Source organism: Centruroides vittatus, unplaced genomic scaffold (assembly GCF_030686945.1).
Source record: "Centruroides vittatus isolate TY-2023 unplaced genomic scaffold, ASM3068694v2 scaffold_2520, whole genome shotgun sequence".
Taxonomy (NCBI): domain Eukaryota; kingdom Metazoa; phylum Arthropoda; class Arachnida; order Scorpiones; family Buthidae; genus Centruroides; species Centruroides vittatus.
In genome coordinates this window covers 3,196,420-3,220,150 of record NW_027122689.1, presented here as the reverse complement: position 1 = coordinate 3,220,150, position 23,731 = coordinate 3,196,420, and the positions used below count along the sequence as shown (strand labels likewise).

The window sequence follows — 23,731 nt, the reverse complement described above, 5'->3', positions numbered from 1 at the left end:
GCCTTTTAAATTTTTGAACAATTTTCTTAAAAAAAATTGGAAAGTCTGATCATAAATTTAAAAATAATGTTAGTATATTACACCTTCCAAATTGTTTCGAGTTTCATTCAATAAAGAAATCAAACTGTTGGCGAATGATTGCATCAACTGTCTATAGTGTAGCAGAAATTTCAAAGCCATTAACATGAATGACTTGAGATTATTATTTTAAAAAAAACTAAATTTTGACAATTTTTATTTCTAAATAAATTATTTAGAATCATTTCTTTGATTTAGAATAAACCAAACTGTACCAATACACCAAAGTTTTTAAAAATTGTAACTCAATGTTATATATGCTCGACCCAAAGATGACATTCTGAAATGTCGAAAGTACTCGTAATTAAAAACTTTCAAACTAAACAACTTTAATGCTGAAAGACAGTTTGATTTATTCTTAATCTAAGTTGGGCTTCATTAGAGAGCCCATTTTTACATTTCTTTGAGTTTGTTAAACTCATCTGTATTACTTATATTATTAATTGTTCCAAATATTAAACAGTAAAACATAAAATTATAATAAAATGTCTTCTCAAAAATTGAACACTCGGAGACACAAATAGCATATTGTTAATATTATAAATACGATACTAAAAGCCAACCGATGCCGTAAGTCCTCGGGCTAAATAACGGCTATAACACGGTTATTTCGTAATTTATTTGTATCGTAGCTGTTATTTATTCCGAGGACTTACGGCATCAGTTGGCTTTTACTATTATAATGTATTGGGCTTTAGTGGAGTTGTTTGCTGTAAATATGGCAGAATATATAGTATTAATTCTATCAAAATGTTAACTGAAGAACTGTAGTAATAATAATGCTTTAATAATGATCTTAACACCTGTATTAAACTTAGACTTCATAATTATATTTTAAATCATAATTTTACAATCAACGCATGATTTGGCACACTTAAGAGTTCATCCATTATCTATTCATTAAAAAAATTTTTATTTGAACTATTAAGAAATGAAAACGTGCAAATCATGTTTTGATTGTGAAATTTTTGATTTAAAATTTAATTGCCGACATTAAACATAGTGTAGTTCCAAATAAACCGATTAAAACCTGTTACATCAGCATTACAGTTATTTAGCAAAAGGTCACCAATAATTAAATTCAAATCTGCAAATTGTAGTAATCAGAACTGCAAACAATATAAGTGTTTTAAGAACTGCAACAATATAATTAATTTCCAAAAAAATTTATAATAAATAATTACATATTTAAATCTGACCTTATAAAGATTTACTTACTCAATTATTTGATCTTTGTGCACTTTTGGATCATATATTGATAAATGTGCACCCTCTTCCAATAGATGCTTACAAATGTAAATGGCTGAAGATTCCCTATAAATAAATGAATACATAAAATTTAATGACCAACAATAAGTAGATATTAAAAATATTTATTAAAATAATTTAGTGCATTTTTTTAACTTAAATGCTGAATCAATATGTTTTTCATTTGAGAAATTTTGTATATAGAGCATCCGTAAATGATATCAAACAATCTTATTTAACATAAAATAATTTCAAATTGAAATCTAATCTTTTTATCACCTATCATTCAATCCAACATTAATAAATTCAACAAAAAACAGAGTAAAATCCCAAAAAAATCAATCTAAGGTCAAGTAGTGTAAGTGCATCCTCAATTCCAGAACATGAAAGTTCTAGCTAGTAAGACAGAGTAAAGATTGCCCGATTTCAAAAACCAATTGCAAGAGTAATTTACCTAGTCCCGTAGCAACAATTTGCAAGTATCGTAGGTCTCGAGCGGCTGTTATTTGCCAAGCCGGTGTATGTTTTCTAAAAATAATGCAGGAGAGTGCACTTTACCCCACTAATGGGAGTAAGTGCACCATCCACTGTAATAGCTAGAAAGATCCAAATAAAATCAAATGCTTAGGCAAGTGTCCAAAGCCGTGATGGCAACCTTTCATTTGTACGAAGACTTCGGTACGCTCCACCGTTAGTATGGCTTTAGCAAATAAAGTGACGACGGCTCACTAATTTAGTTCTCTAGTTACAATAGAAATGTAAATCGAGAACAAGACAAAATTGCTCGACAGTAGCTTTCACTCGAATAGAGAGTCTAGGACTTCTTTTGAAGCACCTTACCCTAGGTTATAATAAGACTGGAAGTTGCAACAGAAGGAAATTAAACAGCATCTTCCAACAGGTCACATTTTTCCAAGAGACTGGACAATATCTTGAAAAGAAATGTCTGCAAAATCTTCCACATCTGGCCACTGGAAAACACAAGTGCCGTCTCCTTAGACTTCTTCTTGGCAAGATACATAAACTTCTTTCTGTTTATCAAAGTCAATAATAACAACTTTCCAATAGAAGTCGAGTATCCGACTTCTATCGGAAACGTCAGAGAATAATCGACGACTAGCGCGGTGCTTTCTTCTGCCACAGAGACTCGTCTCGAGGAGTTACACGCGTAGAATAAAAAGGGGACGGATCCATTCACCTCGCCGACACGACTTCGCTTACCCCAACAATCAAAATTTCCCAGAGTAAATGCATCCTTGCCTGTCACGACAAAGCATATAGATGAAATGCTTCACAACTTAGATGAATATTATAGAATAATAAGTGCAAATATCCAATAAGTATTGGATTTTAAATAGAAAAATTTGTTTTCCCTTACAAATAAAAACTTAAAACCAATAAAATAAAATAATTAACTTAAATACAGAATTCATTTTTCAGTTTACATAAGAAAATATTTTAGTCTTATTACTTTAGTATATAGTATATCTTTAGAATTTTTATTTTAAAAAATTTGAAAGCTTTTTTAATTATGTAGATATTCACCATCATTATTATTATTTTTAAGATATAAATCTTGTCATTTTTAAATGTCCCCAAGCAAAAACGTGAATTCTACATTACTGTGTTGCATTAATAAAATGTCAAGAACAGATAATAACCAAATTAAATATTTATCATAGTATTCAAGAGTTTATTTCACAAAATTAGATATTTTAAACTTTAAAATAAAATTTAAAATGTAATAAAAAGTTATAAATTTCAGCTATCTGATATTTATATATTTCTAATGTACAGTATAATATATAATTTTTTTGCACAGAAATAAACTACTATAAATATAGCATTTTTACCTTGTGTCACCAGTATTTTTCTTAAAAGCAAAACCCAAAATAGCAATTTTCTTATCTTTGACCGTGTTAAACAACGATTCGGTAATTCTTTTGGCCGACCTAGTCCGCTGGAAATTATTCATTTCTATCACCTAAGAAAAAAATTGCCTATTTAATAGTTATATTTACAATCATTTATTTAAACCGATACTGTATTTTTGCAGAATTACTGGCATGCCAGTTAAACTGTGACTAATATATAAAATTAATCAGATCTGACAAAACTAGTTGTTAATTAGTTAGAAGTTAGCGTCGAATGCACCGACCATCTACCCGACCTAAAAAATATCACCTTCCGCTCAAATTTCACACAGGGAATATTAATGGGTTTAAGTCCAGATAATTTTCAGAAAGTTACTTAAATTTAAATATGTTTATTTTTGTGTTTTGAATCAAATTACAATAAAATAAACATAAAAAAAAAAGCATTTTTTGGAATTTCACGAGTATTTTGCGTGTTAGAAAGAAGACAAAATAAAGAAATTAAACGTGTATAATTGTAGTTTTTGATGTAATGATAGACAGTTTCACTGTTTTAGAATAAAAACATTTTTTTCATGCCCTCTCTAAAGAGGAATGTATAAACTCATTTAAACTACCATTTCCTCCCAGAATAAACTGGCATGCCAGTTTTTACCATATGGAAATATCTGATTTCGTGGTCTCCCCAGATATACTGACATGCCAGACAATTCCTGAAAAGATGGTATTATCGTGGTAAAATAGTATATACCATATTTATGCTTGCAGCATTACGATCGAAAAAAAAAAATTTAACAAGTAAATATAAACTATTTGAAGATTCTAAAATATTACAGATAATTAAGATAAAGAAGCAGAAAATTTATTATTATTTTTATACAGAGGAAATGATGATCAATAAAACAAAAATAAGCAAGTCACTAAATCAAAACATTTAATAGTATATTATAAATACCGTATTTTATGGACTATAAGACGCTACGGACTATAAGACGCACCTGAATTTTGGAGACAATTTTTCAAAGAAAAAAGTGCGTCTTGTAGTCCGTAAAATACAGTAAATGTGAAAACAAAAAAACTTTGCTTTACCGAAGAACTCATTTTACAATAGCACAAGGAACAGAAATCAGATTACTTCTGAATCTCCTGGCTAATTTTTAAAAATGTTAACTACTTAATAAAATACAAAGCATAGTTTGGAACTTTGACATACAAAGTATTAACATTTTTCAAAATATTCCAAACTCCAAATTCAAAATTCTCACATCATTATCAAGATTGCCGTTGTCGGCACTGAATGGTATCTCAATGTTTGCTTTTGTAAATTTTAAGTTTTGTTTTTAATTTTAATATTTAATGTGTTAAAGTTCCAAACTATTTTATATTTTAATACAGTATTAATTGCTTATTTTTCCTAGTACTGAACCTGGCAGTTTGAAAATATTTCAGTCCTTGTTACTTTTGTGCTAAGTTCTTGTAAATGAATTTTCCAGTATAGCAGAGTTTAACTGATTTTAAATCTTGAATGAAAGTGTTGATTTTAACAAAAATGTCATTTACAGCAATAGCTATTATTATTGATTTTTCTAAATTATCGCACTTTGATTAGAAAATAACGATACGGTAGAGCGTCGATTGTCCGACCCCCGATCGACCGTCGCGTCGGTTAACCGACCGCGTTCCGGCGGGCAAATTCGAATGTCCGCTAGCGACGTGGCGCGACGATATTTGGCCGTCTTGGCTACTTTAATATTATTTTTGTTAAATTTTTGCGTTTTAGCTGGAAACATTGGCTCGACCACGAAAGGGAGGCCGGTATTTAAACCGGGCTTAATTTTCTATTTTTTCTTTATTTCTGTACTATATTGTGCAAAATAAAGAAATAATTTAATAATGATTATTATTTTTTAAAAAAAATTGTTAGTCTTAACGTCGACGAAAATTCGACGCAAAGTAGGTTAATAGCGATATACTAATATGCTTATTATGTGGGATATACTAATAATGTGTTTTTTCGTACTTTTCGGTTATCCGACCGACCTCGGTCCCCGATTGAGTCGGATAATCGATGCTCTACTGTATATGTAACACTAATAATAATAATAATATGTTTATTGGTTTAAATTATTTCTTACAATGGAGGAGGAACAATTTAATTACATAATGTTATTTAATATACATAAAATAAATTATCACAAAAATTCTAAAAATTTAGAAAAGGAGAAAATCTTAAAGTAATTTTTGACATGTCGTCATTTTTCAAATGATTATATTTGAAATCTTCTCCTAGTACAAAACATTTTAGTTAATATATCACTTGACAAGATCCAAATAAGTGTATTAAGAGATTCTTTTCCTCTTTACTACCGCAATAACTACAAAACTTTTCTCTTGATGTATTTATCCCGTAGCCCTTTAACATAATCCAAAATTTATTAAGTCTAAGTTGCATAATGAGGCTTTTCGTGGAAAAATTAGTCTCGCAGTTTAAGTAGTTTTTTGTACACCGACCCAGGCACGTTTTGAACGAGTTAACTCGTTTAGCCGAAGTGGACGATATATCCTGATTCCGCAGCCGGTCCGACTTAGTTTGAATTATAGCATTTAAGTGAGTTCTCGACAATGAAACTGATCGAATTGAAAACAAAAAGGAGTAACCCAAGCTATCAAAAATATTCTTAACTGAAGCAGGCCAACTTCTCTTATCGGGTTTGACTGCCGTTAGCAAAACATTATATGTAATTCGGCACAAGTCGTACGAGAGTAACTCCGTAAGTTTTGACTGAACAGAAGAATAGCCTTGACAAATTTCAATTCCAATGGAGGTCTTCCCAATTCAAGACGAACTGCAGAGCTTGAAGCTAAACGATCTATTTTAAAAAGTCTCTTAAAATATTTCATCTGTACTTTTTTCTAGTTTAGACAGAAACTCCAATCCCCAGACTGGGAGTAAATAAGTCATCTTAGAACCAATAAAAGCATCAAAAAGTTTAAAGATACTACTCATAGAGCACAGCTTCATTTGTTTTTGTAGAGTATATAGCCTGTCTTATTCTGTATGTCTTTGGCTATTAAATTGAAATGATTATATGTACTGTACCTGAAGAAGAAAAATGTATTCCTAGGTACTTAAAATATGACACAAAACTAATTTCAGTATTATTCACAAATATCTTTTCAGATTTAAGTAGTCTACCTCCATTGCAAAAAACCATTCCCTTTGTTTTTTGTAAGTTAACTGTGAGATCATTTCTTTTAGCATAATTAACTAGCAGAGAAAGTTTTTGTTGCAAACCCGTTTTTGAATCTGCCAGCAGAACTACATCATCAGTGTACATTAAGCAATGCAGGTCGACAGATTCTCCGAGAACAAATCCCGAAGTTTCGGAGGCAGAAAACAATTGTGGTAAATCGTTAATAAATAATATAAACAACAGAGGGGCTTAAAGGTTCCCCGAGGCAACCCACCACCGGAAATGACATCCTTAGTATTTGCCAGATTGCCTCTCACATGATATCTTGTGTTAAGTTGAAACTCCTAATAAGTGTAACTTTTCCCATAAAAAATTTTACAACTGATTCTATCAAAAGCCTTTTCTAAATCCACAAATATCGAATAGATTTTCCGTCTTTTTCTTGACAAGACATACCGTATTAAACCATTAAGTATAAAGACGCTGTACATGGTCTCTCTTCCTCTAACAAATGCTCCTTGAAACTGGGAGATAACATTAAATTCTATTATCCATTGATTCAACCAATTTGCCAAAATTCCGGTAAACAACTTGCTAAAGGTATTTAACAATGCTATTGGATGATAGTTTTGAGGATTTAGTTTGTCTCCTTTCTTGTAAATCATTTGCAACAGCACATTTTTCCAATGCTCGGAAATTTTCGACATTTCCTTAATCTTGTTAAAAAGTTTGAGTAATTCTAAACATATTTCATCAAGTAGGTATATAATAAATTCATTTTTTATACCATCCATACCAGGAGCCGATTTTCTTTTGTTTGGGAACAGATGTTTTTAACTCAGAGTGAAATTGGATCATCTAAAATAGGAGAAAAATTATCACGGTCAAAATCAAGAATTGAATCAGAACTTGGATGGCAAAAATTATATTCTAAAAAACATTCCCAGTCACGAAGAAGAATTAGGTTATCGGATTTCTTCCTCCTATTAAACCTATTAACAATAGACCAAAACTGTATAGAGGATCGTGCAGACTGCAACTGTCTACTAATATTTGACCAGTAGTTCTTCTTTTTAGTCTTACATAATAAACGAAAGGTTGCTTTAGAATCACAATATTTTATTAGATCTTCATTATTATGGGATATTCGAAACCTCCTCGGTGTCTTGTTCTTTAATTAATTTCTTCGCCGTTCTACAGTCTCTGTCAAACCAAACCGAAGACGGTAATTTTGTCGTTCCCGGGTATGGCGTCGTTCTACATTGTTTGGCCGACAACTTAATCAAATCCAGAATCGCAGAATATCTGTCCTCTATTCCATCACTTGAGACACTATCTACATATTTGGCCAAAACTGTTTCAGAATATAAACTGGATTTGTCTTCTTTCCAGATTAGTCCTTTTTTCTTGTCAGTCAAGTTAGATTTTCTATCCTTGTCAGTGTCTATCAGGATTTCAGAAATGACCAAATGATGGTCAGACATATAGTCTTCAGAAATAAGAAATTTATGCAATTTCTCTACCAGACTCTCGCTCAAGATCACTAAATCGATTACCGAAGCACCCAGTTTGGAAGTGTAAGTAAAGTCTGCCGACGATTCGAGAGAAATATCAACCATTTATTATGTATAAATTATAGGTTTTCACTAGTTCAATAAGTAAATTTCCTCTTTTATTGCAAATTTTATCATTTGATAATCGGATGTTTGAAATTGCATTCCCACGATAAATAGTGTCCACAGTCGAGCCAATTTGTGCATTAAAATCACTCATCAGCAGAAGATCATAATCTGAAGTATAATCAGAAATCAAATCTTCCAATTTTGTAAGTAAAGTTTATTAGCATACCTTCATATTCCTATCATTTCTCGTAGCCCGTTATTTTGCCTCCGGTTAAATTTCACTCTAACAACCATTATATGTTGCCACGACAACAGATAGTTCACTTCCCCGGGTCTTCGTTTATACCTAGAAGTAACCTGCCGGAAGGTCTACTTCTTCCTAAACTTTTAGTAGCCAATACTTCAAAAACTTTTAATCTGATATATGTAATACATTAACTGTTCAAAATGAACTATGGACTTGTCCATATGGTATAAAATATTTATATTGTCATGTATTTGAAAGAATTATTTGTAAGTACTGTTTCTGTCATTAACTAAAGGTAAAATAAGAGAAATTTGTTGAGAAATTTTATTTAATTTAAATATTTACAACAGATAGAATCATGCTGATCAAAAATCACTGTAAAAAAATTGTTAAATTATTCTAGAAAAATCAAATTGAAACAGAATAGTTAAATAATAAAATACCCATTTAACTGTTTCATAAATTGATCAATCAAATCAGTTAGCAATGAATTTTGACACTGCTGCTTAGGTCTAACATCAAAAGAAATAAAATATTATTTAAGTATTAAATTGGAAAGAATTTTAATCTGTTATCTCCAAATTACTGTATCCAAACATAATAAATATTCTGGAATTTAGCTAAACCCAAAAAGTGGTTCATTTTATTAATAGTTCTCTCTCCAGTATTTATATAAAAACAAATAATAATAATAATTCAATCCACAGGTAAAACTGTTCTACTTTTATCTTCAATTTTTTTTATAATCATTTAATTCCCTTTACTCCACTCACTGAATTAAAAAGAATCAGACAAGTCAAGAGTAGCTAAAAGTCAAATCTATTTTTCTAATAGAAAATTACTTACAAGTTGAAATCTAGATAAAATTAAGTTTAAGATTATAAATTTAATCAACGGCAATCTTTTTAAAAATCATCATCAACGATATTATTAATGTAACTAATGATTAAATGCTGTTCGAAGACTTGATTCCATCTCTGAACCCCATTTATTCAGGTTTTATCCATAAGTGAATGTTTCTTGTTGGAAAAATTAATTTTATAAAATGTTTAGAGCTAAACCTGTTCCTAATATTAAATGAAAAGCATACGATAATTGACGATAAAAATATCGACAGATAACGAAACTACGGCTGTATTGAAATAATCGTGTAACGTTATATAGATTAGCAAATAGTACAGGGTTTTAAAAAGAATGCTACCATTTTAAATTACTGTAATTATGCTAATTATTATCCAAGAATGTCGTAATATACATTAAAACACTGGAATACTGACAAAGTATTGCATTTGTCCATTACAGTTTCTCAATGTGAAACCTGTGTCACATGGCACACGTCCAATCAATACCCAGATTTTTCCTATACTGACTATGGCAGAGTTGTTGTCACTCCTCCCACAGCAGCCACAATTCCGGATTATTCACGTTACACAATGACGAGCAATTCCGACTTTGCAATTTGCAGAACACAAAATGCCTTCTCTGTTGCAAATCACCTTTTCATTTATAATGCTTCCTAATAGTAGTAGACAACAAGATGTTTGAATGCAGATAGAACACGAAACTTTGGTGGTGGTTATTCTATCAATTGGTACATGTCACATACTTCTTGGATAATAATAAACATAATTATAGATGGTAGTATTCCTTTTGGAAGACTCTTCATATTATACTATATTTAAGAAACTTTTATTTTAAATATAATTTACAAGGAAAATAATACCTGATACCAAAAAGTAGCAACCTCGGGAAGATTTAAACATTCACATAAATAAACAAGGTTTAAAACATCTTTTTGAAAACAGCTACCACCAAAACCTATTATAAATTAAAAACGTGTTTTAGGTTTTATACATCAAAAAATTTCTCTGTATTATATTAATTCTAAATTTAAATATTAAATTTCTAATTTTAAAAATGGAACTGAACTTTTGGTTAATTTTATACTTTTATTACAATCTTTCTTTTATTTGGAGACTTCTAAAAATATTCCTAAAATAAAATCTTTAAATATTGTTATCCTAATCCTACTGTTTGTTACGTATTTGATTATATCAATACTAGAGTAAATGTGAAAAATACAAAGTAATCCAATATAATTCTCTCATGAAATTTCTTTGGTTAAGAGAAGATACAAATGCAATTCTTTCAGTAGCTATCAAGTGTAGACTAGCCCATCAGGAATTTTCCAGTGGGCCTTTCGCTCAGCAACTATTCCTTATTTTAATACAAGTTATATTTCACTCAAGAAAAGTAAATTAATAAACAAAATATAAGTGTTGTGTACTGTATTAAATTAAAAAGTCTTTCTAATTTAGGTTGTAAGCACCTGTATTATTTCCTGTAAAAAGATAGCTGGGTTCCCAGCAAACGTGGTCTATCGTTTAAAATTTTTAAATGTCCGACCTTGATTTGGATGCAAGCCATTGTGAAACAGCACATGCAAACTGACATTCCATCTGTCACAACGTGCATTTTGTAACTTTGAATTTGAAAATATCTGATCACAACTTGGGCCATAAGCTGCCATGATTTAAATTTTTTTTTTTGTTTTTTTACTCTTTCCATCATGTGAGCACAAGAGAGCCCCTTTTGCAAGCCCATCATAGTTTTGGCCAGATCCACAAGAGGGGTGACCAGGTGGTGAAGAATGGAGCCTGAAATGTCTGGGATGGACCACCCATTGAAAAATTCCTGAGTTTGTTCAATCACTGTATTTAATTCTGGGTCTCCCAGAATGATATCCATGTTAACACAGGTGGTCTTATATTTGGTATATATTTCTGAGCAAAAATTTGTTGCCAGTCTGATACTGGTATATATCCATGTTATAATGCTTCTGTTTGTATAATTATTGGCTTTTTTGGTTAGTTAGGTGTCAACAATCCATCAAAAACTAAACTCTGATGTATTAAATAACTTTTAATGTATGCACCCACTTGAATATTAATATAATTTACGCTACATCTTACCTATACTAGCTTGAAGAAATCTAGGACCGATCCGACTATCGGTACCTACTGCGTGGGCAACTTCCGTTACGTCGGCTCCCGTAGCCTCGCATACAGCAGAAATGGCATTAATACTTGATATTCTTTGTGCTAGAAAGGCATTAGCAGCCTAAATAAACAGAAAATATACCGTAAAAATTATAAATAACTGCTAATTTTGCATTACTTTATTTATGTGTTGAAAAAATTTTTTCGGTAAAATATTTCCATCTAAATTATTATTAACTATTCAAATTGAAATAACCAATTTGCTAATTGATCATTCAATTATAATTAAAGTCATGACAGAACAATGTAAATAAATGAGACTATTTTTCAATTTATGATTTTCAATGAGCAAAATAAATTCATAACTTTTTTAACTCACACTGTCCTGTAGGTACTAAGAGGACATTTTGTTTTTTTAGCAAGCCTATTACGGACTTGCTAAAAAGTCAGGCTCGTAAGGGATGGCCGGGTGGTGAAGAATGGGGCCGGACATATCTGGATGGACCATCCCAAAAAAATTCTCTGGGTTTTTCAACCTGTCCGGATTCAATCCTAGGACCCCCAGAGTGGTAGGCTGTCAGTTTAACTGCTTGGCCATTCAGCCAACAATTCATAATGTTATGAAATAAAGACAAAAGTGATTTGAAATTTATATCTAAATTGAATAAAGAGAAGCTTTACAAATATATTTTACAAATCTGCTAAATGTATATGGTAATGAGAATTCTTCTGTGACACCTTGATTAAACAATATCAAGACTAGAGTTTTATATTATTTACTGTTGTTTTAAGATTGTATTAACTTTACTGTATCTATAGTATATGAAAATTTTACTTCTAACATTTACCAATTTTGATAATTCTGAGGACCATGTATTCATGGTAATTATTTTCTCTTCGGATATCCAATTTTTATAAACTTCGCATAATTCATTGATAGCAGCTCTTCCTTCAATAGTCTGTTCTCCTCCGATAAGAATTCTATCCGGTTGCAATAAGTCATTTATTGCAGAACCTTCGGCCAAAAATTCAGGATTGGATAACACCTTATTTAAAAATTAAAACATTAAATTTCAATGCATTCTCTTTAATTTATATTCGGCATTACGATAAAATTTACGTAAATCTTAATTTTACAAAATTTACCTGATACGTCACTCCTATTTTGACATTAGCTTTCAATATTCTCGTAATGCTTTCTGCAGCTTTAACGGGCACCGTACTCTTTTCTACGATTATTTTGGGTCCGTCTATAACCTCCGCTATCATTCGAGCCGCAGCTTCGATAAATCGTAGGTCGGCAGCTCGCCCCTAACAGAAATAAAAACAAAGTTAAAATCAATTGGAAATCCTACGTATTTAAAAATTAAGATGAGATATTTAGTTTCACATTTTAAATAGCATTTATTGATAATAGCATTTTATTAAACAACCGCTCACAACACTGGGATATAGTTAATCACATACTCCAAACTGATTACGGCGTGCAGATAAAGAAAACAAACAAAAACAAATGTTTTCGAACTTTTTCCGAGTTCATTACAAAACCCGAAGAAGAACTCGGAAGGAGTTCGAAAACATTTGCTTTTGTTTGTTTTCTTTATCTGCACGCCGTAATCAGTTCGGAGTATGTGATTAGCATTTTATTATATGAAAATTTATCACGAGTCAAACTTCTTTGAATGAATACTGTTCATACCCAAATACCTATTGTTAGTTTATCTCTAACACAATACATCAATTCTTCATTTGAATTTAAAAAAAATACTTTATATTTTAAAATATTTCACTACTTTATTCGACTCGAAATTTTTTACCAACCTTTCCGAAACCGTAAGTTTTCGTCGGTGTATTTACCGAAATGAATATCAGATCGGCTTTTTTAATAGCAGCGTCTATGTCGGTCGAGAAAAACAGATTTTTTCCTCTGCATTTCTTCACCAACTCTTCCAAACCGGGCTGAAATATAACATAGGCATTGATTTATATAAGAAAATATTTAAAAAAAGTGCTTGTTTTTCTTTTTCTAATTAAAATACAAAATTCCAGAAAATTTTATTTTATTTTTGCAAATGAGATAACCATAAACATAATTTTAAATATTAAACATTATTAAAGTTATAAACAACTTTATTTATTACAAATACAAAAGTTTACCTCGTATATTGGCAATTCGTTCGAATTCCACTGGTTTATCCGATGGGGACTTTTATCGACGACGACCACCTGTATGTGCGGACATTTATAAGCGACGACGCTACAGGTGGGACCTCCGACGTACCCGGCTCCCAGGCAGCAGATATTTCTTATAACCATATTTATTTTCTAATATTGACTGGAATTAAAATTATTATTGTGTATTGAAAATTTAAAATCTGAATTATATTTGCAGTAGAATCCTTTATCCAAGGAAACACGAAAGTGAATACATTACTTTTCTTAATTCTAAAGGACTTTTGAAGAATGTTTCCTTGGATAATTGGGGTTCTACCGTATTTACAACTATTAAAAAATTAGGGAAGCGTGTTACATGGTAATCCATTAAGGAGTAACTTTTTGAAACTATATGTACTTATTAATAAGGAAAATAAAATATATATATATATTAGGTAATTTATGATTATCCAGATATACATATAATTCTAATCAAATTTCAATTTTAAAAATTTCCCAGCTGTTATATATAACAGAGGAAAAGTATGGCAATCGGTCAAAAACGATTTTTACATTTTTGAATTCGGAACCCGTGAAATGTCGAGAAATGCAAAAAAATTTGGGGGTTTTCTGTATCTATACTAGTGTGTGTGAGGGGAGCATGATTTTGTTCACCCTCTTTGATGCTTAATAACTCCTCTGCTTTTGGTCAAAAATTTCTGAAATTTTGCAGGAAGGTTTGTTTATTAGGAGAATCGACGCTATTAAATTTTGTCGATTAGAGACGAAGAGGTGGAGAGAAAGTAGGGTTGTGTCGTATCTCGAGTAGAGTCAGACTTAATGGCAATTTTACTTGTTATTAGCATATGCAATTTTTTTTTTTATAAAACCCATCCCCACCCTCAAAATTAAGCTTTTTACCATTTTATAATAGTTAGAAATATAAAAAGTCTTTTTAATAAAATGCGATAACAGATTGTGCCACCAGCAATTGCTGGGAAAGTTAAGCAACTTGTTGCTAGATTTTTAATTTAGGCATTTTCAATGTTGGCTTTGTAATTCAAAATAAAAGAGAGTTTATAAAATTTAAAAACATTACCAGTAAGTATAAATAACTATTTTTACTGTTTATTCATTAAAATAAAAATATTCTCTCTGTAAATTACATCAAACAATACACAACTTTATTAAGAGGTGATACTTATAAATTTTCAGCTTATTTGTATGAATGAGTAATAGCATCTTTGATATACTTGTAAATATTTATCAATGACACTATTACTCAGTTATACAAATAAATTAAAAGTAAGTAAACAAATAAAGTAAATTTATAAATATATAGCACAAACTTATTAGCAGGGATAAATGCTTGTTTAAAATACCACAAACAAAATAAACTGAAGTCCAAAACTAAATATTTTTAAAAAAATATACTATCCATTTTCTATATTTCTTTACCAGAGATTATTTTTTACTACTGTACTTTTGTGTGTATAACGTGTGTAAATTATTTAAGTTGACTGCTTCCGTAAATTTTTCCCGTCTGTGATGTTTTAAAAAAATTGCACGTTTAATTTAGATCGGGGGATGGGCAACATTTTTCTACGTAAGGGTGGCATTTCAAAACTTTTGAACTAATGCGGGCTGCATACAAGAGAAAAGAGGGAAAAAAAAATGTCAGTAAATCACTATTTATTTATTCGTATATACCGTATTTTCTCGAATGTAAGACAACCTCACGTATAGGACGAGGTGCGACTTTAAAGATCAAAATAAAGAAAAAGATTTATTAATACAATTCTAATTTTATTTCGTTTAATCACAAGTAAACATCAAATGAACGTAAATGCACACATCGTCCCGCAAAAAGTTATCCCGGCTTTACGTGAACGTAATTTGTTCGTGTAAAGATGGACGATCGGAAACCGTTTTTCGCCAATTCTTAACGGTCGAATCCACTCTTTGTCGATTACACTTACGAGTTTCTTCGAATTATAATTTCCAAATAATCGTCTGTTTTCACGTGGGAATGGATTAAAAGTTATATCATGCTCCCGTGTGATTTTGAAATTTCAATCCGGAATTTAATTCAAAAGCTTTTCTTTTCCTATTCACCTTTACTCTTGACAATATACAAGAATGATTCAAACAACCCATATAAAATACTTGTTTTTAAATACAAGAGAGTAAGCATCCGGTAAAAAATGTGAATACGCGGTTCAAAAAAATTATTTGCAAAAATGCAAAGAATCTTTCGCTCGCACATATAGGATGACCTAGGAATTTGAAGCTGTGATAAATGAATAAAAACCACGTTTTATATCCAAGTAAATATGGTATAAAGCAGATATAAAGCAGATACTAGCTCAGCCAATAATTATTCTAATACACAAAATAACACCTTTTACTTATAGCTGAGATAATTTTAATTAGAAAACTAACGTTTTCGGCTTACTTTAAATGTGGTAATTATAATAAATATGGTAATTATAAATTGGCATTTATCTTCATTTATCTTAATTTAGCTTCTGGAACCGACGTAAACGTAATATGTCGGAAATATCCGATTAAATATTAGTCGCTGCTAGCTTTAAATTAGTTTCGACGTCTGTTGGCCAGTTTTTTGTTTTAATTTTTACTAAATTCATTGTGAAAAAACTGTTCACATACATAAGTTGTAGAAAATAACATTTGAATCTTTGCTGCATACCTCCTTAATCTGGGAAATTGATATATTTATTCATATTTTACGCAGGCCACAAAAGATATTACTGCAGGCCTCGTGCGGCCCGAGGGCCACGGGTTGCCCGTCTTTGATTTAGATGATGTTATTTTGATTTTAAGTCATACTTAAAGCAACCAAAAGGATCAACTATTATTTAAAAATATGTTTTATTAATTGCTCATTTTATTTATTTGATACATGCTTAAAAAACTAAAAAAATATCTTCACGACAAAATGATTCCATAATTTTTGCCAGTAATTGAGCTTGGACTAGCTGCAAGTTAGATTGTATCTGGTTAACCTCACCAATAAGATTAATACAGATTCAGATTAGTACTATATAGTACAGGGATTAAATGAAAAATATTTAACAAAATTAGTAAATATACAATATAAAGTGGTGCACGTATGTTTAAAACCTTATAAATGTGGAAGCTATGCAACAATTTAAAACTTCTGTAACATATACACTACAGACTCTTGTACACCTTTTAAACACAGCCGTTTATTGCTATCATTCAAACGTTTTCGGTTATTTTTAATAACCTTTTTCAAGAACCGTTACATTCGAATGCGGTCGTAAATTTAAACAAACGTCGCCAATCGTAAAGGAACTTTTTTTTGTTCCTTTACGATTGGCGACGTTTGTTTAAATTTACGACCGCATTCGAATGTAACGGTTCTTGAAAAAGGTTATTAAAAATAACCGAAAACGTTTGAATGATAGCAATAAACGGCTGTGTTTAAAAGGTGTACAAGAGTCTGTAGTGTAAATTAACGCAGTCTTTGAAGAGTATAAAGTATTCTGTAACATATAAGATGTGGTCTATTTAATATAAAAGTATACAGTGGATGATCAGTTAACGAACATAATCCATTCCAAGACTTCGTTCACTAACCAATTATTGATTTACCATAGGTTTTTATGGGAATTTGGTTAATTCGTTCTGGAGACCCCAAAAAATAAAAAAATATATACTTTCTTACTATGCTTATTTATATGTAATAATAAAAATACATACATACACAGTCTTGCATTTTCATTAGTCATGTTTTTTCCATTTGTGGGGATTAAAGAATCTGTCTAATGTCGATTGCTTCTCTCTCTCTCTCCTTCAGGATCTTTCAGAAGTAATTAATAGCATTGTAATTATAATGATCCCCAAGCCTATTAACCTCAACCTGGTTTGGATGCCATTCTAAGACAGCTGTTCTGACATCCTCCCACTTCTTCAAAAGATCTTTAATAACAGATATCGACATTAATTCTCTTTTTTCAGAAGAAAAACATATCTTGCCGAGTTTCTTGGTGTTCATTCAATAGTTCTTGGCGTTCTTCTGTCGTCAGATCAGTTTCAGGTTCCATTATGAGCTCTTCGATGTTCTTTATTTCTCAAATGTGAGTTTTGTTACTCCTTAAGCTGCCTGAATCATCTTGATTATACTGTATCTTTCTTAGATAAGATTGAACTGTGGCCTACTGTAGACCTGTTCAAACCATACTGCCCAGCAACATCAGACATCTTAGGCCCACTCTCTACCTTTTCTATTATACTCTCACTTTTCGAAAATAAAAACGGATGTAAAACTTAACGAGTGCCCGCCCGACAGTCTCGCGAATACTATAAAAGAATTGCTTCTGTCAGAAAAGTGAAAGGCTGGAATTACAAGAGAGAGTTTCAAAGTTCAGAGGAATACTATTCGATCAGTATATATCAGGTTGAGCAATAAACAACTTCTTACATAAATACTGGAGTACATACAATTAACAGTCAGGAACCTTAACCGGGTCGAGTGTCGCCGTCGACGTCTCCCGTACTCCGAAAAGCTTTTAATTGTTGCCCGAAGACAAGGGAAGACCAATCTATATTCATTATTTTATGTCGCTTCTTCCCGTGTTTGTTCTGCGAGGTGTTCGTTATCCGAACATAAAAATCTTTCGTGAAAGTGTTTGTTAATTTGGAAGAGAGGTTGGAATGAAAGACAAAACAAATGACAACAGCTTCTGATTTTGATGTAAAAGTTTGTTATCTAATTTGTTTGTTAACCAAACTGTTCATTAACCGATCACCCACTGTATTTGCATATATTCCATTTCGTTTTAATGTTTCCGAGGAAGGCCTTTGGAGTGGGCCAAAAGTGATATTTGGTTCCCGACGGAGTGACCCCGAGGCTTGTAGATCTTATGTTTTCTATATTCACACGTTCACTCAGTTTTGGATTTCTAGTTTTGAAAGATTTTGAGAATTTTATCTAGTCTTAATAACATTTTATATTGCAAGCATAAAGCAGCACATTATACCTTGCACATAACTGGCAAGATTCTTTCAACTACAACTATATTATTACAAAAGTAATTTGGTAAACTATGCATAAAATCTCTCTAAAGCAAGTCATGCTATCTGACAATTGTAATAAAGGAAAACTACATTGATTATCATCACTACGCATTATAGTATTATAATAAATCATTGCCTATATGTATTATATATAAATACTATAATCATCCAACAACAAAGTGTTAATCACTATTAAAAAAACTCACAAACCTTATTGTGTTTTGCATTTAGTTGTGAAAACTGTTATTTCACTAATGTTTTGGTTCACATCTATGCATCAATAGATCTATGCATTGATGGTTAGTAGACAATCAGACACAGACAAATAAAAGTCAAAATTATCAAGGTCAGATGGGAAATAAAGACGAGATAAAGTAGTCGTGAGCAATTCGTGGCCCAAGAGGTCCTAATATGTGGCCTTTGGGACTTTGGTAACAATTTTAGTTTCCTATTTTCAGCCTTGTGCCTTTATGCAACCCTAATTAAGATAATATTTGTGACAAAAATCATCCAAACCGAACTCGACCAGCGAAAAGACGACAATAAACTATATTATTAAAATTTATTTTAGTACCTAGTGTACTGGCAAACATGCGAGTACTTGATAGGATTAACGTTAACTTTGTAAGAAAATTGTATGTGGATGAGTGAAGCCTACAAAGTTCACTTGTGGCCTGCATCCAGGAAACATTTCTCATCACCGAGATAGAGTAAACAAACAAGGAAAGGAAGATTATGATGGCATCAGCTGATATGAAAGACTAAGGAGATCATAATATTCAATTGAAATTTATTCCAGAAAGTTTAATACATTTAACTTTCAAAATTTTTTCTGATCAATTAATATAACTAAATAATTCCAAGATGAATTTTTAATTATAAAACACTTAAATTTTCAACACAACATAGAATTAAACAATCAAAATGTAATTGTGTTACATTACATCCTATTGAATGACATGAACTCAATTTTTAGTATGTAAATTATTACTCAAAAAGTTCTAACATTTAAAAAAAAAAAAAAACTCAATGTTTAAGTATGTTAACAACAAACAAAAATGATAGTTTGTACAAAAAAACAGTTAAATATTTTGTATCTGAGGCAAGCACTGATCCATCATTATGACAATTATATCATTTATTTTTAAACTCTTTTCACCTTGTGGACACTAAGTTTTTTTTTTATCAAGCCCATTATGGATCCGACCAGACCCACAAATGAAACCTGACATATCTGGAAGGACCACCCAAAAATTCCTGGGTTTTTTTGACCCATCCCGACTCGAATCCTGGGTCTACTCTAACCGCTCGGCCATCTGGCCGTTACATTTATATCATTACGAGAACAGAAATAGAAAGAATATTGATTAAGAGCATTTGGCTGCTGACTTTCACTATAACTGATTAATAGAAGTGATGGTGCAATAATACATGTGTTACGCACATCCATGCCTTAATGGTCAGCAAAATAAACTTTATGAGATATATGACAATCAACACAGCCTATATTAGATAAATATAAGGGAAAGAAACAGCAAACACTTCCAAGCAGAGTTGTAAAAATTGTAGTCTGATGACTCAAACATGAGGATTTAGTCAATTGTTTTCAAAAATTATTAGATTAAGTCCATAAAAATCAAGGATTATCATTTAACTTTATATAATTTCAAAGACTGAATTAATCCTATATTATTAATAATTTTTAATGAACATAACAGTGATAACGAGATCAGTTTAACGTACTTTTCCCAACAGTCTCCGTTAAAAGTTAACGAACATTCCCAAAAGCAGAAACAGGCATCCCACAAACTGGCAAACAAGAAACAGTGTTTTAATACTATTGCTGTCAGATTAGCTTATATGTGATGTTCAGTTCTAGATATATGTAAGAATATGCAATAAAGTCTCTGTCTTACAGAAATTAGAATAAAAAAATAATTCTTTATTCTGTAATAAATATGAATTTAAAGACAAAATGCCCATCTCTGATACAAAAAATACATACAATGCTTTAATCCGGTGTTTTTCACCCGGGGTGCCGCGGTGCCACAATCGGGGTGTCACAAAGTTTAGGGCCTTTAAGCATTTTCGTGGAAATTTACTTAAGTGTAGTACAAGATAACTCGTTGTCGGTTGTATTTTGCTACGAGCTATCTAGTAAGCAAAGAAACGACGAATAAGGGCACGTTAACGTAACGTTTTATGCTACGTGTACGCACGACGTGTCACGAGTTTGCCCAAACCGCATTGCTCGGCCTTTGCATTCCCAGTACCGGTACCGGGCCAACCGACAGAGAAGAACGACGTGGACACTTGCGTCTTTTGTATACTTTAAAAAGCATTGCATTGTACTTTGAAGAGCATGTGGTTTCAATCACAAAGTAGGTGCATATTACAGTATTTTCATAGTATTCAAAAGCAATGATGACAATTTTTTATCATTTTTTTAATTTAAATTTTTTTAAATTGATATGAAAAAGGTAAGAAAAAAGTAATAAAATATTTATTTTATATATGCATCAAAATAGTATAAAAAAAAGTTAACAAAAATTGTTTATCAATAAAATGATAAAAGATTTGTTATTCATTAAACCTTTTTTTCCAAATATAAATTAAAAAATTAAAAAATTTTTTTATTGAAATTTATCAATTTTATAAAAAAACAAATTGATTAATTATTTTTTTATTTAATTGATCGTCGACCAAGAAAAGGCAGTACCTCATATTACTCTTGGGCTCAAAATATTTATTTACATATTTTTAGGAATGGACAAATTTCTCATTAAGAAAAAACAATGTAAAGATTCTACAGATGAGTGTGAGAAAACTTTAAATCAAAATGACTGCTTGAGTGAGAATAGGAAAACTTCAAGTGAAGAAGTAACTGCTTCATCTTCACAATCTTCAAACCATGCTGTTCTAAATGCTAGGAAGTGTGCCTATATTTAGACAGTTATTTAAATTTGGGATTTACATGGTGCGGGGATAAGGACTTTCCAAAGCCAAAATGTATAGTTTGTGGTGATACACTGTCTAATGAAGCAATGGCACCTAGTAAATTAAAAAGACATTTATTTAAGAAGCACATACATCATTCGGACAAGCCTAGATTTTATTTTGAGAGATGTTTAAATTCCGAAGAAAAACAATCTGCAACTTTTACAAAAATGGTAAAAATATCCGATAAAGCCCGGGAAGCTAGTTATTTAGTTGCCGAAATAATTGCGAAAAATACGAAACCGCGTACTAAAGCAGAAAAGTAATTTTTCCGTCCCGTATTGCTATAGTGAAGACGACGTTCGGTACCGATGCAGAAAATGAAATTTAAAAAATTCCTCTTTCCGATAATATAATCGGCAGACGAATTACAGATATGTCGAGAGATATAAAAGAAAATGTAATTGCTACCGTTAAAAAAAGCGATATGTTTACAATTCGAGTCGACGAGTCGACAGATTTAGTCAATATAACCCAACTTCTTGTTTTCGTTCGATTTATCCACAATGAGAAAATAGTGAATGAATTTTTGTGTTGTAAGGAACTCGAGAAAACTACTACAGGCCAAGATATATTTAATACAGTAAATTGCTATCTAGAAATGCGTGAGTTAAGGCGGGAATCGTGTATCAAAATTTGTACGGACGGTGCACCCTCCGTGGTCGGTTCGATAAAGGGGTTTATTGCCTCGGTTAAAGAACGTAACATTAATATTATAACAACACGTTGTTTTCTTCACTGTGAAGTCCTTGTAGGAGAAACCTTAAATGGCGACTTAAAATCTGTACTGCATGCAGTAGTAAAAATGGTAAACTGCATAAAAAGCAGACCCCTTAAATCATGCCTATTTGTGGCTTTGTGTGAAGAGATTGGGGCAAAATATGTTAATCTGTTGCTGCACACAAAATTCAGATGGCTAGCATGTGGAAAACTGTTAACTCACGTATTTCAATCGAGAAATGAAATGAATTTATTTTTTAATACGGAAGATAAAGAAGAATTTTGTTGCCTGATTGCTAGTTGTCATTGGTGCAGCAAATTAGCATACTTGGTAGACATATTTGAAATATTGAATACAGTAAATACAAGTATGCAAGATAAAGAAGAAAATATTCTGTCTTCAATTGACAAAATAAAGAGTTTGCAAGATATGGTTAAGAGAAGTAAAAGAAGGGAATGTAAGCATGTTTAAACGTTTTTCTGCTATGACAAACGTTAAAATAATACTTCTTATTTCGGAACATATACAAATCTTACTCAATAATATAAGTCACTACTTTCCTTCTTTACGTGTTGAGGATTACAATTGGATAAGAAATCTATTCATTGTGGACGTTAATGAAGTAAAGATAAATCTTGAAGAGCAAGAAGCAATAATTGATTTAAAGAATGATGGCAATTTAAAACTGAAATATGAGGAATTGAATATTAATGAACTTTGGATACACATAAAACCAGAGTATCCTCAATTAGCTAAAAGAGCTCTCGCAATATTATTGCAATTCTCAACTTCGTATTTGTGTGAATTTGGATTGTCGGCTCTTATGTCCATCAAAAATAATAAAAGAGAACATTTGCAAACGATCAAAGAAGAAACGAGTGTGTCTCTCCAATATTCCGCCCAGAATTTAAAAAATTTGTGCATTACGTCAAGCTCAGATCTTGCATTAATTAAAATTGTTATTGCATAAGTCTTTATGCATCTTTGTGTAATTTGATATATTTGATAATAAAACTAGATTTAAAAAATAATAGCGAGACTATTATTTTACATGTAGGTATTTCGACAAAATTCAATGAACTTAAATTTTGATTTTGAACACACAGAAATGCTTTTTTTTGCATTAAAATGCTACTTCAAACTGTCAATTTTTAAAATTTTTCTTTCCGGGGAGGGGACTCTCTCCCCAGCATTGTGCGTAATATTTGTTTTCGCAAAAAATTCATCTGCCCCATTAGCCCCCCTTATTCGGATTCTAGATTTGCCACTGGTCGAGGGTGTCACAATTTTTTATTTTTCAATCACGGGTGCCACTTATTGAAAAAGGTTGAAAAACACTGCTTTAAGCCATTAATAAAAGAATTATAAATGAAAATTAAGTGTACTTAATAAAATTAGACTCGCTTCAACCTTTGATTGTAATTCACATCAAATTACGATTAACTCTTGAATGGAGGTGAGGATGCAGGAGCATAAATCTGATATGCAACATAGTAGGAGTACCATCGCACTCTCCACACATGTACAGACCCT

At 31.3% G+C, this 23,731-nt stretch overlaps 1 protein-coding gene across 2 annotated transcripts in view; it reads right to left on the bottom strand.

Annotated features, from left to right (window-relative positions):
- Positions 1 to 23,731, bottom strand: part of sgl (UDP-glucose 6-dehydrogenase sgl) — a 33,401-nt gene that overhangs the window by 5,728 nt on the left and 3,942 nt on the right. For both annotated transcript variants that reach the window (XM_067285304.1, XM_067285305.1), the window contains exons 2-9: positions 13,420 to 13,597; positions 13,084 to 13,221; positions 12,409 to 12,573; positions 12,111 to 12,308; positions 11,236 to 11,383; positions 9,987 to 10,081; positions 3,180 to 3,310; positions 1,297 to 1,392 (exon numbers count right to left, since the gene is read on the bottom strand). In XM_067285304.1, the coding sequence (XP_067141405.1) occupies positions 1,297 to 1,392; positions 3,180 to 3,310; positions 9,987 to 10,081; positions 11,236 to 11,383; positions 12,111 to 12,308; positions 12,409 to 12,573; positions 13,084 to 13,221; positions 13,420 to 13,578 (1,130 nt within the window). In that variant the 5' untranslated portion in view covers positions 13,579 to 13,597. The remainder of the gene's footprint in view (positions 1 to 1,296; positions 1,393 to 3,179; positions 3,311 to 9,986; positions 10,082 to 11,235; positions 11,384 to 12,110; positions 12,309 to 12,408; positions 12,574 to 13,083; positions 13,222 to 13,419; positions 13,598 to 23,731) is intronic.